Here is an 18,037-nt window from a genome sequence, read left to right on the forward strand (position 1 = left end):
CCTAACGATTCAAAAGATAAAATAAACAGTAGAAATTAAAAATAAGCCCAAAAAAGAGTAAATTGTCTTTTTCATCCCTAGACGATGTGAAGTGACCAAAATTCGTCGTCCAAAAAATATTGTCAAAATAAAGATCACTCTACTTATAAACGTTTTAAAAACACTAAAAACTCAAAAGAAAAAAAAAACAAACATCATAAATTAAAAATAAGCTAAAAAAAGAGTAAATTATGTTTTTCACTCCTAAACGATGTGAAATGGCCAAAATTCGTCGTCAGCAAAATGTTGTCAGACGAAGATAACTCTACTTATATGCGCTGAGAAAATCATAAAAAAATCAAAAGGAAAAAAATGAACAGTTGAAATTAAAAAAAAAGCCCAAAAATAGTGAAGTATCTTTTTCGCCCCTAAAGAATGTGAAGTGCAAAAAATTTGTCTTCCAAAAAGTGTTGTCAAAACAAGGATATCTCTACTTAAATGCTTTTAGAAAAACCCTAAAAACCCAAAATGAAAAAAAATGTAGAAATTAAAAATAAGCCAAAAAAGGAGTAAATTATCTTCTTCGCCCCTGAAAGATTGAAGTGGCCAAAATTCGTCGTCCGAAAATATTGTCAAAAAAAGAATAACTCTACTTATAAATGTTTAGAAAACCCTTAAAATTCAAAAAATGATAAAAAAAAATGAACTGTATAAATTAAAAATAGCATAAAAATAGTAAATTACCTTTTTCGCCTCTAAATGATGTGACGTGGCCAAAATTCATCGTCCAAAAAATGTTGTTAAAACAAGCATAAATCTACTTAAATGCATATCGAAAACCCTAAAAACAACTCAAAAGGAAAAAATGAACAATAGAAATTAAAAAAAAAAAACTAAAAAAGAGTATATTATCTTTTTCTGCCCTGAATGATGTGATGTGGCCGAAATTCGCCGTCCGAAAAATGTTGTCAAAACGAGGATAACTCTACTTATAAACATTTAGAAAACTCTAAAAACTCAGAAGGAAAAAAATGAACAATAGAAATTAAAAAAAATATTGTAAATTATCTTTTTCGTCCCTAAACGATGTGAAACACCTAAAATTCGTCGTCCGAAAAATGTTTTCAAAACCAGGATACCTCTATTTAAATGCATTTGGAAAAGTCTAAAAACTCAAACAAAAAAAAAAACAGTAGAAATTGAAAATAAGCTCAAAAAAGAGTAAATTATCTTTTTTGCCCCTACATTATGTGAAGTAGCTCAAATTCGTCGTCTGAAAAATGTTATCAAAATCAGGATAACTCTCTTTAAATACATTAGAAAACTCTACAAACTCAAAAGTGAAAAAACAAAGAACAGTAGGAATTATCTTTTTCACACCTAAATGATGAGAAGTGGCCCAAATTCGTCGTCCAAAAAATATTGTCAAAACATGGGTAACTCTACATATATGCGTTTAGAAATCCCTAAAACTCAAAAAAAAAAAAAAAACCAACATTATAAATAAAAAAAGCCTGAAAATAGTAAAGCATCTTTTTTGCCCATGCACGTTTTGAAGTGGTAAAAATTCGTCTTCCAAAATATGTTGTCAAAACAAGGATACCTCTACATAAATGCGTTTAGAAAACCCTAACGATTCAAAAGATAAAATAAACAGTAGAAATTAAAAATAAGCCCAAAAAAGAGTAAATTGTCTTTTTCATCCCTAGACGATGTGAAGTGACCAAAATTCGTCGTCCAAAAAATATTGTCAAAATAAAGATCACTCTACTTATAAACGTTTTAAAAACACTAAAAACTCAAAAGAAAAAAAAAACAAACATCATAAATTAAAAATAAGCTAAAAAAAGAGTAAATTATGTTTTTCACTCCTAAACGATGTGAAATGGCCAAAATTCGTCGTCAGCAAAATGTTGTCAGACGAAGATAACTCTACTTATATGCGCTGAGAAAATCATAAAAAAATCAAAAGGAAAAAAATGAACAGTTGAAATTAAAAAAAAAGCCCAAAAATAGTGAAGTATCTTTTTCGCCCCTAAAGAATGTGAAGTGCAAAAAATTTGTCTTCCAAAAAGTGTTGTCAAAACAAGGATATCTCTACTTAAATGCTTTTAGAAAAACCCTAAAAACCCAAAATGAAAAAAAATGTAGAAATTAAAAATAAGCCAAAAAAGGAGTAAATTATCTTCTTCGCCCCTGAAAGATTGAAGTGGCCAAAATTCGTCGTCCGAAAATATTGTCAAAAAAAGAATAACTCTACTTATAAATGTTTAGAAAACCCTTAAAATTCAAAAAATGATAAAAAAAAATGAACTGTATAAATTAAAAATAGCATAAAAATAGTAAATTACCTTTTTCGCCTCTAAATGATGTGACGTGGCCAAAATTCATCGTCCAAAAAATGTTGTTAAAACAAGCATAAATCTACTTAAATGCATATCGAAAACCCTAAAAACAACTCAAAAGGAATAAATGAACAATAGAAATTAAAAAAAAAAAACTAAAAAAGAGAATATTATCTTTTTCTGCCCTGATTGATGTGATGTGGCCGAAATTCGCCGTCCGAAAAATGTTGTCAAAACGAGGATAACTCTACTTATAAACATTTAGAAAACTCTAAAAACTCATAAGGAAAAAAATGAACAATAGAAATTAAAAAAAAAATTGTAAATTATCTTTTTCGTCCCTAACCGATGTGAAACACCCAAAATTCGTCGTCCGAAAAATGTTTTCAAAACCAGGATACCTCTATTTAAATGCATCTAGAAAAGTCTAAAAACTCAAACAAAAAAAAAAAACAGTAGAAATTAAAAATAAGCTCAAAAAAGAGTAAATTATATTTTTTGCCCCTACATTATGTGAAGTAGCTCAAATTCGTCGTCTGAAAAATGTTATCAAAATCAGGATAACTCTCTTTAAATACATTAGAAAACTCTACAATCTCAAAAGTGAAAAAACAAAGAACAGTAGGAATTAAAAATAAGCCAAAAAAGTAAATTATCTTTTTCACACCTAAATGATGAGAAGTGGCCCAAATTCGTCGTCCAAAAAATATTGTCAAAACATGGGTAACTCTACATATATGCGTTTAGAAATCCCTAAAACTCAAAAGAAAAAAAAAAACCAACATTATAAATAAAAAAAGCCTGAAAATAGTAAAGCATCTTTTTTGCCCATGCACGTTTTGAAGTGGTAAAAATTCGTCTTCCAAAAAATGTTGTCAAAACAAGGATACCTCTACATAAATGCGTTTAGAAAACCCTAACGATTCAAAAGATAAAATAAACAGTAGAAATTAAAAATAAGCCCAAAAAAGAGTAAATTGTCTTTTTCATCCCTAGACGATGTGAAGTGACCAAAATTCGTCGTCCAAAAAATGTTGTCAAAATAAAGATCACTCTACTTATAAACGTTTTAAAAACACTAAAAACTCAAAAGAAAAAAAAAAACAAACAACATAAATTAAAAATAAGCTAAAAAAAGAGTAAATTATGTTTTTCACTCCTAAACGATGTGAAATGGCCAAAATTCGTCGTCAGCAAAATGTTGTCAGACGAAGATAACTCTACTTATATACGCTGAGAAAATCATAAAAAAATCAAAAGGAAAAAAATGAACAGTTGAAATTAAAAAAAAAGCCCAAAAATAGTGAAGTATCTTTTTCGCCCCTAAAGAATGTGAAGTGCAAAAAATTTGTCTTCCAAAAAGTGTTGTCAAAACAAGGATATCTCTACTTAAATGCTTTTAGAAAAACCCTAAAAACCCAAAATGAAAAAAAATGTAGAAATTAAAAATAAGCCAAAAAAAGAGTAAATTATCTTCTTCGCCCCTGAAAGATTGAAGTGGCCAAAATTCGTCGTCCGAAAATATTGTCAAAAAAAGAATAACTCTACTTATAAATGTTTAGAAAACCCTTAAAATTCAAAAAATGATAAAAAAAAATGAACTGTATAAATTAAAAATAGCATAAAAATAGTAAATTACCTTTTTCGCCTCTAAATGATGTGACGTGGCCAAAATTCATCGTCCAAAAAATGTTGTTAAAACAAGCATAAATCTACTTAAATGCATATCGAAAACCCTAAAAACAACTCAAAAGGAAAAAATGAACAATAGAAATTAAAAAAAAAACTAAAAAAGAGTATATTATCTTTTTCTGCCCTGAACGATGTGATGTGGCCGAAATTCGCCGTCCGAAAAATGTTGTCAAAACGAGGATAACTCTACTTATAAACATTTAGAAAACTCTAAAAACTCATAATGAAAAAAAAGAACAATAGAAATTAAAAAAAAAATTGTAAATTATCTTTTTCGTCCCTAACCGATGTGAAACACCCAAAATTCGTCGTCCGAAAAATGTTTTCAAAACCAGGATACCTCTATTTAAATGCATCTAGAAAAGTCTAAAAACTCAAACAAAAAAAAAACAGTAGAAATTAAAAATAAGCTCAAAAAAGAGTAAATTATATTTTTTGCCCCTACATTATGTGAAGTAGCTCAAATTCGTCATCTGAAAAATGTTATCAAAATCAGGATAACTCTCTTTAAATACATTAGAAAACTCTACAATCTCAAAAGTGAAAAAACAAAGAACAGTAGGAATTAAAAATAAGCCAAAAAAGTAAATTATCTTTTTCACACCTAAATGATGAGAAGTGGCCCAAATTCGTCGTCCAAAAAATATTGTCAAAACATGGGTAACTCTACATATATGCGTTTAGAAATCCCTAAAACTCAAAAGAAAAAAAAAAACCAACATTATAAATAAAAAAAGCCTGAAAATAGTAAAGCATCTTTTTTGCCCATGCACGTTTTGAAGTGGTAAAAATTCGTCTTCCAAAAAATGTTGTCAAAACAAGGATACCTCTACATAAATGCGTTTAGAAAACCCTAACGATTCAAAAGATAAAATAAACAGTAGAAATTAAAAATAAGCCCAAAAAAGAGTAAATTGTCTTTTTCATCCCTAGACGATGTGAAGTGACCAAAATTCGTCGTCCAAAAAATGTTGTCAAAATAAAGATCACTCTACTTATAAACGTTTTAAAAACACTAAAAACTCAAAAGAAAAAAAAAACAAACAGCATAAATTAAAAATAAGCTAAAAAAAGAGTAAATTATGTTTTTCACTCCTAAACGATGTGAAATGGCCAAAATTCGTCGTCAGCAAAATGTTTTCAGACGAAGATAACTCTACTTATATGCGCTGAGAAAATCATAAAAAAATCAAAAGGAAAAAAATGAACAGTTGAAATTAAAAAAAAAGCCCAAAAATAGTGAAGTATCTTTTTCGCCCCTAAAGAATGTGAAGTGCAAAAAATTTGTCTTCCAAAAAGTGTTGTCAAAACAAGGATATCTCTACTTAAATGCTTTTACAAAAACCCTAAAAACCCAAAATGAAAAAAAATGTAGAAATTAAAAATAAGCCAAAAAAAGAGTAAATTATCTTCTTCGCCCCTGAAAGATTGAAGTGGCCAAAATTCGTCGTCCGAAAATGTCGTCAAAAAAAGGATAATTGAAGTGGCCGGATCTCCGTCTTCGATGGTTTCGTATGTGAAATTGGAGTGTATTCCAACTGATCAGGAAGAGATTCCCGACCCAGCTGAGTCGTTGATACGATGACCGAGACCTGACTTCAAACAAATTTCCTCAACCCACTTTTACTGATTAGTATAGCGGAGGTAAGGGTCGAATCCCACGAGGATGGACACGTTTAGATAACTGTGGTGACTTTCCTGGGTGTTTTGTTAGCTACCACGCTTGGGTTGAGATTTACCTAGACAGGAAACAAAGGTAGTACTCTACTGACTAGTAGGCGGAAAAATAACAGACATGTGGGAGTGTTCGTGAGAATGGGGGACAAGGTGTATCAGAGACATATGGGAAGTGGACAGTTACTAAAAGAGGAAAGTTAGAAAACAAAGTGTATCTGATGGCTGGGGGCTTTCTGACAAGTCTGGATAGTACCTCTGAAAAGTAGGGAACAAAAGTAAAAAGTAACTTAAAAGTAAAAGTGGTTCAAACCAAAGTTGATTTTGACGTTTTCTTCTTCACCATGTATTGACAAAAATCATATGAACACAGACACCATAACTAAACTTCAGATTCATGAATTCAAACTCGAGATCCATCGATAAAAATGCTTAAACTTGAATTAAACGGTAAACTGCAACTTTTACTTCTACTGACTGACATGCAAGGTGATAATCACGGCGCAGAAAAGAAACTCATGCACGAAAATTTGACTAACTTAGCTACAACTTCAAATCAACAACTCCCGAATAGAAAACACTTAGAAATTGAAAGCAATGACTAAATCTAACTTTCCTAGGCAGAATGAAGCAAACTCAAACCAAAGTGACATGCGAAATAGAAACTTCATAATGTAAAAGCTGGAAATTAACAAGGTACTTCAAAAGAGCAACAACGATGAGTGTTAGCAAATAACTAGCAATGAACAAAAGTAAACTTTAAACTAAGAAAGCGATTAAAATTGTTTTTGCCACTCCGGGCGATGATACTACTATACTACTGCGATAACTGGCTGGAAGGGCGAACTGATGACTTCTCCGGCAGACTCTTGGACGTCAAGTGACCATGGTTGTGGCGAGGAACGAGAGGTAAGATAATGCTGAAGGATGGATCTTCTAGAGAGAATTCTACTAAGTGTGTTTTTCAAACTCCGAACCGAACTGCCTTTTTTTTTTCTCTCTCTCCAAGTGGCTTCTTTTATAGGGAGGCTTGCCCTTGCTTTTAGGGTAGACTTCTCCCGCACTTTGACCTTTTTGCCCTTGTCAATGATCATCCCAGCTATCCTCCTTCTCTATCTCGAGCCTTTTCTCTGGCATGCATTCTGGTCAGTATCGCACCCTTCTAGTGCCCTTTTCACTTGCGTCACCCGAATCGTCACCTACTGACTTGGATCCTTCAATCCTGCACACTTTAGCAACTGTTTTGCAGATAATACATGTATTTCACGACATACTGACCAGTAACCAAGGCTTAGAATACGACTTATCAAACTGCTCACACTTACCACATGCTTCTCCTCAAGCGTGAAGACAAACACAAAGAAATAAGTCGAATTCGAGCCTGGTTACTCCCCCTGACCGACTCTACCTAGCTAGACTCAAGACTCTGACGCAAACGAAAAGAATACTAACGACACAAACACATACACATATAGTTAACTTAAACACAAAGAACAGGCTATATTTTCAACCACCCTTCCCCTCGAGATCAGGTGCAATCCGGCCTTAGGCAGCCTTGAACTTCCGCCGCCCCCCTTTTTCTTCCCCAGTCAGTACATCTACTTGTCAGGATCACCCAATCCTAGGCCAAACAATGGGTTCACTTCAGTCACTCATTCCTCACAGGGGATGTTAGGACTGTTTTCTCTCAATGCTAAACCACAGATGTTTCGGACTCAGATCTCACATGCAGCTCCCAAAGGTCTTTAAGGTTTGTAATGGGGCTAGTAGTTTGTAATGTTTGGGGTAGTTGTCCCTAAGGCTCTAAGGTTCAAAAGCTAACTACTTATTTTATGAGGGAGAACTGTGTGCAATCGGGCTTCTGGCTAGGCTTCTTCTTTGGCTGGACAATTTCTAACATTGGCTTCCAACGGGTCAGTAGCTTCTTCGTGGCTTCGCCACCCTTATTCCTTCTTCTCCTTTCTCTTTTGTGGTCAAGTATCTGCGACCATTTTCTTCAATTTTTCTTTCTGTGGCTTCGCCACCCTTATTCCTTCTTCTATTTTTTGGATCTGGAAACTTCAGATCGATTTTCTGCTTCTTTCTTTGTTTTTCTCTTCTTCAGCTGGTTCCTTTTTGTATGTCCTCCTGGTCAGTTGCCTCCTTGCCTCATGCCTTGCACGCACACAGTTCCAGTGGCTGATGGTTTATTTCGGGGTATAATTCAGGCTAGAAAATGGGGTTCTAAGGGTAGTTTTTTTTTTTGGGGGGGGGGGGTTTCCTACTGCCTTCAGGGTTTGCTACACGCGGTCACCTTACCCTAGACATCATGTGGTAGCCTCTCTTCTTTTTTCAGTATTTAGTGGAAAGTGGTTCCACCTTAGGCCTTTAACTCACCTTTTAAGAGGGCTTTCGTGTCTGACCTAAGGGTTGGGTTTTTCCTTCATACTCGCATCATCTATACTGACTAGGGGTTACTGGAGGGGGTGGTTTCCGTTTTCCGGCATGTCTTATCTCCCTCAATTCCCCTCACCGTCAGTTCGAGACAGTTGAGTTTTAAGCCCATTCATAAAACATAGTACATAATTCCTAGACCTAAACAAACCTAAAAAAGAAACTAACATGTACTGACTCAAATAACACATAAATACATGTCATACTGGCCATTTGCTCCCCCCTCTCACTTCACAAGTGTCTGCCCCAGATACGGGCTGTGAAGTGAAAAGTGGGAATGACTAGTATGACGGACACACACTTATAACAAACACATATTATATCTAAAAACTTCTCACACTTAGACTATGCAATAGGCTAAGTGGGAGAGTTTCAGATATAAACATAGATGTACAAAATAAAATAAAAAAATTTACAAACATGATATATAACATATAAAGTCCTCACACTTAGACTACGCAGTAGGCTAAGTGTGAGGTAATATGCTCACGACTAAACACAAAGAAAAACATAATAACATATGCACCAAAGAAAGACATAATAACATAATAAAAGAAACACTAAAAAAAATTAAAATGAAAAACTAACTGGTCAGTTGGGGTGGTTCGATCAGATGTTCCTCCTGCTCCTTCTTGGGGCAGGGTTCTGTGCAGGTGGGTCCGTTGGTTCTTCCTCAGCAGGTCCGGTTTGGTTGTCGTCATCCTTCTCTTGCTCATCATCTTCCTCTTCCTTAGGTCCGGTGGTTCCAGCATCTTGTCCTCCATGTCCGCTTGGTCCAGCTTCATTGCTTGCTTTTCCTCTTGCCAACTCCTTTAGTACGCTCTCCATCAGTGCTGTCAGTTTCGCCATCTCCGTCAGCGATTGTCTGTTCTCCTCAGCCAGCTCAGTCACTGCCCACTCCAGATTCTCTTGCCTCAGCCTCTGCGCTTGGTCGATCGGGGCAGCTTGCACCTCCTGGCCTTGTTGTGCCCTTCCCCCAGGGGCTTCTCCCATTGGGTAGAACTGGGGTACTCCTTCTCTGTAGTATACCAAGTTGGTGCGGACAAAGAAGGGTACATCAAATAGGCCAGGAGCGTCGACCATGTACATTGGAGACAAGTCCTCTGCCTCCGTTATGATTATGTTGTTGCGCACAAAGGCTCCCAAGATGTTGCAGAGAGACAAGTTTCTGGCTGAGTAGGTGGCTATTAGATGGCATTGGTAGGCTGTCCAAAATCCCAAGTGTAGTTTTCTTCCACGCTTAGCACACCACACTAGGTACAATTCTGTCATGGACGTTCTGGCGGCTGAGTTACTCTGCCCCAGCAAGTTGTAGCCTAAGTAGAGCTGCACCAACCGTAGCATGGAATTGTTGAAGTGGGTGGATCTGGATTTTGTGGAGGCGAACTGGCCAGCATTGGGGTGGGTTAACTCCTCCCAGGCTTCCTGGGGCTCAAATTCTATATGACGCCTCGGTACCCCCTTCTCACGGCTTCTCCAGTCCGGCCCTATAGCCTCCTCCAGGCTACACATTCCCAATCTGGCAGTCCATTCTATCAAACTCATCGACAGTTCACCACCGAATATCCTAAACGAGATCGACACTTCGTCTAGGTCTGTGGTTACTTGGAACCTAAACGTGGTGAAAAACTCCTTCGCTAATCTCACGGATATCTCTGGGTCCCTATTATCTAACAGCCACTCAAAGCCCAATGCCTCTATACTGGCCAGGAAAGAATCACGTACAGACAACTCATCCAAAGAGGGTATATGGAGTACCTTTCCGCATTTGACTTGTTTGCTACTGTCATCCTTGTCGTCAAATGCGTCCTGAAGCTTTTGGGTGTCGAAGTGCTTCATGTCCTCCATAAGCTCATCAGTGAGCGTTACCCTCCACCGCCGGTACACGATCCTTTCTACCGGAGGGTGGACTAGTTCAAAGTGGTTGTCTGGGAGCTGCTGCTCGTGATAGTCTTCTCCTTCCAGAGAGATATCACTCTCTGAGTCAGAATCCTCGCTGGAAGTGTAGTCTGTGTCACTTGATCTCTCTTTCTCTTCTGGCTCTCTGATCACTATGCTTGCATTGGCAGTGCGCTGCTTCTTCATCACTTGTTTCGTTTTGACAGGGGCTTTCCCCTTCCTCTTCCTTTCCTGAATTCTCTTAGCTTCTTCGACATCCATTACCTCTGCTTCCTTGTTGGTTTGTGTTGAAGTGTCCTCCTGGGCGGTAGGCTCGGCCACCATGCGGGTACTAGTATCACTTCTTGTTGCCTCCTCCCGACCTACTGACTCTGATGCGAGGTCCAGACCCTCAGCCACCTTGTCAGTATTTTCCTCCTGGTCAGTCGGCGTTGTTGATACTGTCCCTGTTGCCAATTGGGTGTCCTCCTGGCTAGCATTCGAGGGCTCCTCCCCAGGTTTTGTAGGAGTAGTCTTCTCGGCATCACTCGAAATCTCCACTGCATCTGCGGCGGTGTTTGCTCCTGCCTTGTTGGACGTCCACTTTCCCAAACATCTCTGTGACACTCTTTGGGGTTTCTGCCTTTCCGTCTTGGGGTCGTTTTTCAACAAAAGCCTCCTCTTTACTGGTTTGGATTTAGTCACCACTGAGGCTTCCTCTTGAGGTGTTTCTGGGTCTCGTCTCTCCTCTTCAAGCTGTTCGGCTCTTCTCGGTTGTTCGTCTGTCTTCTCCTCTACTGACTGGTGGGCTACCCCTTCCGACCTTTCCGCTTTCTTTGTTGCTTCCTCCTTCCCTACTGCCTGGGATGCGAGGTCCAGTACCTCAGCCACCCCTTCAGGGTTCACCACGATTCGATCCCCTTTACCCAAAACCGCTTGAAATTCTTCCTCTGTCATTATCCCTTGCTTCCTGGCCGTTTCGTTCAGATCTATCTTCTCCTTCGCTGCATCGATATCTGCTTCAGTGGCCCTAATCTCCTCTGCTTCATCCTTCTTGCTCTCGCTTGCCTTCCCTCCACCTTCCTTATCTTCCGTTTCTCCCCAGTTGGGATCTTGATAGGCGGAAAGAGGGCTGACGTCCAGCGGCTCTGTTTGGTGTGTGAGAGAAGGGTGGGAGGGTTCTGCTTGTGCAGCAATTGTTGGGGAAATATTTTCGGACGTCGGAATTAAGGTTTTTGGGGTGGTGGTGAGTGGATTTTCTGTGGTTATGGTTGGGGTAGGGTTTGATGTCGCCGGCACTCCTCCGGTTAAGCCAAATCCGGCTAGGGTTGCTGCCCAGTCTCTGTTGGGGTCCTGTTGGCTTAGAAACGCCGCTAATGCGTCTAAAGGAACCATCGCCGGAGTTTGTGTCGTCGGCGGTGGTTGTGCTTGTTGTGGGCTTGGCGGCCTTGATTCGGCTGCTGTCTGGGGTTCAGACGAGGCCCCGCCGGCGGTAGATGCTCGGTTGACGGTTGCTTTCTTCTTTGCCATGGTTGTGCCGGTGTGGTTTGCGGTAGTTTCTGTAGTGGGTGGTGGTTTTTCGGAGTGGGGGTGGTGGTTGTGAGAGAGAGAGTGCAGGTAAGGGTTTGTAAAGTGAAGGGGAGTAGGCGGTGGGGTGTTTTATAGAGGGGTGGGCAGTTGAGGGTTTTGACCGATTGTAGGCGGTGGCTCGGTTGAGACGCTTCGTGTGGGAGGCGGTTGTGCTTGCTGACAGCCGATTGGACGTTGCTTGTCACGTCCTTGCCTCACGCGCCTCCCAGCCTCTGCACTCGCCTGCAAAGCTGCAACACGCCCAAAATTCAAACTTTACTCAACTCCCTCTTCTCAATTAGCTAGAAATAGAAAAAGTAGATAAATGGCTCTTTAATATAATTCAGAGTTTCACCCAAGTGGCATTCTCGTGGTCAGTACGAACTCCGAATTAATATTTAAGATCCGAAAAAAAAATCTTTTTGTTGTTTTTCTTTCTTGACTTAAATTAAAATAACAATTATTTACAATATTTACATCCTTACTAAGGGTATTTGAAGTTTTACCCGGTCAGTAAGTACAATACTATGCTGCTGACCAAGTGAAACTTCAAACCCCTTTCCTACTGATCATTTAGACGTTCTGAAAGTGTAGTGGAATTTCTTCCACTACACACACTTCTTCATTTTCCCTATATATTTTTAATCTATGTCCATTAACGACAAAAGGTTCAGAGTTAGGGATACTCCCTGAAATCTCGACCGCTCCATTGGCACGTAATGCAGTGATAATATAAGGTTCTGCCCATTTTGATTTGAGCTTCCCAGGCATCAGCTTCAATCTTGACTGGAAGAGTAGTACTTTCTGGCCAACTTGGAGATCCTTGGTTCTCAGATTTTTGTCGTGCCACATCTTTGTTTTCTCCTTGTACCACATGGCTGAGTCGAATGACTCCAATCTGAGCTCTTCCAGCTCTTGCAGTTGCAGCTTCCTTTCCTCTTCACAGGCCTTAGCATCCACATTAACCTGTTGTACTGCCCAGTATGCTCGGTGCTCAATTCCCACTGGCAAGTGACACATCTTCCCAAAGACGATGCGATAGGGGGACATCCCTATAGGAGTTTTGTATGCTGTCCGATATGCCCACAGAGCATCTTCCAACCTTATGCTCCAATCTTTTCTGGAGGGGTTGACTGTCTTCTCTAAAACGCTCTTTATTTCCCTGTTTGAGATCTCTGCCTGCCCGTTGGCTTGGGGGTGATAAGGACTGGATAGGCGGTGATGAACTCCGTACTTCTTCATCAATGCTTCGACCGTTCGGTTGCAAAAGTGAGTCCCTTAATCAGAGATGATTGCTCTTGGTATCCCAAACCGGCTGAATATATGATTCTTGAGGAACTTTGTGACTTCTTTAGATTCACAAGTGCTTGTGGCCTTGGCCTCTATCCATTTCGACACGTAGTCAACTGCCACTAAGATGTAGGAGTTTCCATAAGATGAGGGAAAAGGACCCATGAAGTCCATACCCCAGATGTCAAACACCTCACAAACTATTACTGGAACTAGCGGCATTTCATCTCTTGCGGAAATTCCACCGGTCAGTTGGCAACGGTCACAACCCTTGCAGAACTCGTATGCATCTCTATTCAGGGTTGCCAGTAGAATCCGCTATCTAGCACTTTTCTAGCAGTCTTCCTAGGTCCGAAATGCCCTCCACATGCCAAGGAGTGGCAATGCGTCAGTACATCCCGTTGCTCCCAGTCAGGAACACATCTTCTAATGACCTGGTCTGCTCCTGCCTTCCACAAGTATTGGTCATCCCAGAAATAATACCTTGCCTCGCTCTTGATCTTCATCCTCTGAGCCTTTGTTACGTTTGGCACCATTGGCAGCTCTCCTGTTACCAAGTAGTTTGCCAAGTCCGCATACCAGGGTTCCTGTCCCAATTTCTCCTTACCTTTGGTTGTTGCGTCCTGACCAGTAAGTCTCATCACTTCTTCCCAATTGATCTTCCTTGCGGAGAAAATTACTTCACATAAATGCTCTTCCGGGAATCGATCCCTTACATCTTCACTGTTCCCTTCTTGTATTATTCTGCTCAAGTGGTCCGCTACCTTGTTCCCAACTCCCTTCTTGTCTTCTACCTCCCAGTCGAATTCTTGTAAAAGCAGCACCCATCTGATTAGTCGAGGCTTTGACTCCTTCTTCGCAATGAGATACTTGATCGCCGCATGATCAGTATAGACGATGACTCTGGATCCCAGTAGGTACTGCCTGAACTTCTCGAATGAATAGACAACCGCCAACATCTCCTTCTCGGTGGTGTCATAATTCCGTTGGGCTTGATTCAGGGTTTTTGACGCATAGAATATCACGTACCTTTTTTCGTCTATTTTCTGACCCAGCACGGCCCCCACTGCTTAGTCACTAGCATCGCACATCACCTCGAAGGGGTGATCCCAGTCAGGAGCATGAATGATTGGTGCAGAAATCAATTTTTCCTTAAGGAGGTTAAAAGCAACCTTGCAATGCTCATCGAAGACGAATTCCACCTCGTTCTGGAGAAGCCTGGTGAGTGGTTGGGCAATCTTGGCGAAATCCTTGATGAATCTTCGATAAAATCCCGCATGGCCAAGGAAACCTCTTATTCCTTTCTGATCAGTAGGGAAGGGTAGTTTGGATATGACATCCACCTTACCTTGATCCACCTGGATTCCTTTTTCCGACACCACGTGTCCTAGAACAATTCCTTCTGTAACCATAAAGTGGCATTTCTCAAAGTTCAAGACCAGACTCTTTGCTTGACACCTTCCTAGCACTATATCCAAATGTTGCAAGCACGAGTCGAAAGAGTCTCCATAGACAGTGAAATCATCCATAAAGATCTCTATACAATCTTCAATTAAGTCCGAGAATATGCTCATCATGCACCGTTGGAAAGTACCAGGGGCGTTGCATAGGCCAAATGGCATACGCCTATACGCATAGGTTCCAAATGGGCACGTGAATGTGGTCTTATCCTGGTCCTCCGGGTTCACATAGATTAGAAATTATCCACTATACCCATCCAAAAAGCAGAAATACTTCCTCCCAGCCAGTCGCTCCAGCATTTGGTCTATGAATGGCAGGGGGAAGTGGTCCTTCCTGGTTGCAGCGTTCAGCTTTCGGTAATCTATACACATCCGCCAACCAGTAACTAGTCTGGTGGGCACTAGTTCATTCCTCTCATTCTTAATCACCTGGATCCCTGACTTCTTGGGGACCATATGGATTGGGCTAACCCATTCACTGTCTGGCACCGAGTATATAATGCCCAGTGAGAGCAACTTCAAGATTTCCTTCAGTATCTCTTCTCGCATGTTTGGGTTCACCTTTCTTTGAGAGTCCCTATGCACCCTGGCTCCATCCTCTAGCCTAATGTGGTGCATGCAGACATCCGGGTTTATACCTACCAGGTCCGTAAGGCTCCATCCAATAGCCTTCTTGTTTTTGCTCAGCACGGTCAGTAGTCTTGCCTCTTGTTGTTCAGTCAACCCGCTGTTGATGATTACAGGGAATGAGTCTTCCTCCCCTAGGTAGGCATACTTAAGGTTTGCTGGCAATTTTTTCAACTCCACTTGCGGGGGTAGTGTGTCTGTAGGTAAAGGGTTCTTCTCTGAATCCTCCTCTTGTTCCTGTTCAGCATCTGATTTTTCCTCCCTACTGACCGGTACCACGGCCCCTACGGATCCTGCTAGCTCTGACTTCTGACAGAATTCCATAATTGCTTCCTCGATCTCTTCGTCAGTCAACCCTCGGCTACTGATCAGATCACACCATGCGGCTGCTTCCACATCAGCCTGGGCATACACATCCAAGGCTTGGAGCTTTTCCTACAATAATTCGGTCTCAAGAAATTCTTGGACTAAGGGGTCAATTACATCAACATAACATAGATTTTCAGAATCTATTGGTCTCTTCATGGCTTCGTTGATGTCAAAGACAAATTTCTCACCATTAAAGTCAATGCATATTGTCCCTTCGGCCATATCCACAATTGTCTTAGCCGTTCTTAAAAATGGTTTTCCTAACAATATCCCGCTAGACTCCCTAGCTTCTGGTTCACTCATTTTAATGACATAAAAATCAGCGGGATAAGTAAAGTTCTGTATCCTGACCAGCACATTTTCTAACACACCCTCAGGGTTAATACACGACCTATCAGCCAATTGGATTAACACCCTAGTATTCGACAATTTTACCCCCTTTAACCGATTATAAATGGATAACGACATAACATTGATAGATGCCCCTAAATCACACATTGCATGTTCGATTTTCACATCTCCAATCGTTATGGGTAGGGTAAACATACCTGGGTCGGCTCTCTTGGGCGGTAGCTTCTCCTGTACAATGGCCGATGCTATTCCCTCCACCATGATCTTTCCATCTTCCTGGGCCTTCCCGGCTATAAACTCCTTTATAAACTTCCCCAGAGGGGGCAGTCTCACGGCTTGGAGGATTGGTATAGTGACATCCAGCTTCCCAAAGATCGACATGAAATCCACCGTGTTTTCCTTCTTCCTTTTCGTCACAAACCGGTATGGAAACGGTTTTTCTCCCTTAGCCTCTCCAGTCAATCCTTGTGGATTTCCCGTTTGTGCCTCGCGGGTCTGATGTGGGTATTACCCCTCCCGATTGCTCATTCCCAGGTTGTGTTTCTCCCTCCTTTTCTTCCACGGTAGGCTCCTTGTTTAGAAAAAACGGATCCTCCATCTGAGGCAGAGGTCTCGTTAGCTTTTCTGCTGGAATGACGTCGCTCAGCACCCCTTCTCCACTTGACTCCCCGACAGGGTTCTTAAGCTGAGGTCCGTTGTAAGCTGTTCCTGACCGCAGTGTAATCTTGCTCACATTTGCCTTTTCCGGTATATGGACTGTAGATGGGAGTTTCCCTGAGTTTCCCTTCATTTCGCCCACTGAGTTAGCGAGCTGGGCCAACTGCCTGTTCATCATATCCATATTTTCCCTATGCTCCTTCTGGGCACTTTGCATTCCTTGCATTGTTTCATTACTGGACTGCAAGTCATTTTTAATGCTTTGCTGCGAGGCAAGCATCTCTCCCATCATGTCCTCCATAGACCTCCTCGACCTGTTTGGGTGATGGAATTGGTTCGAGCTCTGATGCTGGTTATACTAAGGTGGTGGGTTTGACTGGTAGCCTGAGAAATTCTGTTGGTTTTGGTTCGGTGGGTACTGGTTATACTGGGCAGGAAGGTTATACTGGTCGTTGTTGTGCTAGTACTGACTTTGGTTTTGGTGGTGGGTGTTATGTTGAGGCCCTGGGTTAAATTGTTGCTGGTTCTGGTTTTGATTGTGGTTTTGGTTTTGGTAGTTTCGCTGATGGGGTGGCACATAGGTAGGGTTCGGGTTCAGGTTTTGTTGGTCCGCGGTTGGGATATTGATTCGGTTGGGGGTTGAGTTGATTTGGAGCCGGATTTTGGTTCTGATTCTGATTCCTATCTCCCCATCGGAAATTGGGGTGGTCCCTCCACGGTGCATCTCTTTGTTTCCCCGGAATCCAATTTCCGTTGGAATTGTAGTAACCTGCGGCATTCGCTTGTTCCACATCCGGCGAGTTGTCCGGTTGATCATACGGTAGTGCTGGGGCTTCTTGGCCTCCAGTTGGAGAAGGTGGTGGAGTGTTCTGCTTGATTGCAGTCAGCAGTTCCTTCTTCAATTCTTCCATCTTCAAGTCCATCCGTTCCTCCTGGTCAGTAGCCGAAGCACTCGCTACCCTTTCTCTGCTGTACCCATCTCTCGCGTTGTCGTACGTCTTCTTCGCATTCAACAGCTTGCGTAGCACCTTTTTGGCTTCACTCACTCTCAACTGGGTGAAATCTCCTCCAGATGATGAATTCGCCAGATCCTTGGTTTCTTTGTTCATCCCCTCATAGAAGGTGTGGTGCACCTCTATCTCCTTCATGCGATGGTTGGGGCATGACTCCAGAAGGCTCATGTACTTCTCCCAGTACTCGCTCAAGGTTTCATCATACTCTTGCCTTATGCATGATATTTTCCTCTTTAATGCACTTGTCTTCGAAGACGGGAAAAATTCAGCTAGGAATACTGACTTGAAGTCGGCCCATGTATTGATAGAGTCGGCTGGCAGGCGCATGAACCAAGTGTTGGCCTCTCCTTTTAGGACAAAGGGTAGGGCCTTCAAGCAGTAATCGTCCTCGCTCGCTCCTGCTAGCCGCCTCTTTGCCTTACAGATTTTGCAGAACTCATTTAAGAATTCGTAGGGTCCTTCATAACTCTTCCCACAGTAAGTCGGTAGGATTGCAATCACGTGGGGTTTCACATCACAGGCGGTCTGGCTTGGGGTGACCATTATGGCTTGTGGGGAATCTCCGTCGGCATGTGCGGTAAGTGTCGCGAGCTCGGGATCGTCCTCACCATGGTCAGCCATCCTCACTAGTGTCCTTACTGGCTGGGGTGGTATCTCCGGGAGTTGGTACTCTAGCTCCTCTTTTTCTTCGTCGCTACTC

At 41.1% G+C, this 18,037-nt stretch overlaps 1 protein-coding gene and 1 pseudogene across 1 annotated transcript in view; both read right to left on the reverse strand.

Moving 5' to 3' along the window:
- The window catches only part of LOC148923140 (uncharacterized), a 36,592-nt gene extending 26,309 nt beyond the window's left edge, over window positions 1-10,283 (reverse strand). Inside the window, exon 1 of the mRNA XM_089061408.1 lies at window positions 9,593-10,283. Within this exon, the coding sequence (XP_088917534.1) occupies window positions 9,593-10,283 (691 nt within the window). The remainder of the gene's footprint in view (window positions 1-9,592) is intronic.
- Window positions 10,284-12,852: 2,569 nt separating this feature from the next.
- Window positions 12,853-18,037, reverse strand: part of LOC148923141 (uncharacterized) — a 118,707-nt pseudogene continuing 113,522 nt past the window's right edge.

This window comes from Salvia hispanica, chromosome 6, assembly GCF_029641045.1.
Source record: "Salvia hispanica isolate PSC_SH4W2 chromosome 6, Shi_PSC_v1, whole genome shotgun sequence".
In the NCBI taxonomy this organism is placed as follows: domain Eukaryota; kingdom Viridiplantae; phylum Streptophyta; class Magnoliopsida; order Lamiales; family Lamiaceae; genus Salvia; species Salvia hispanica.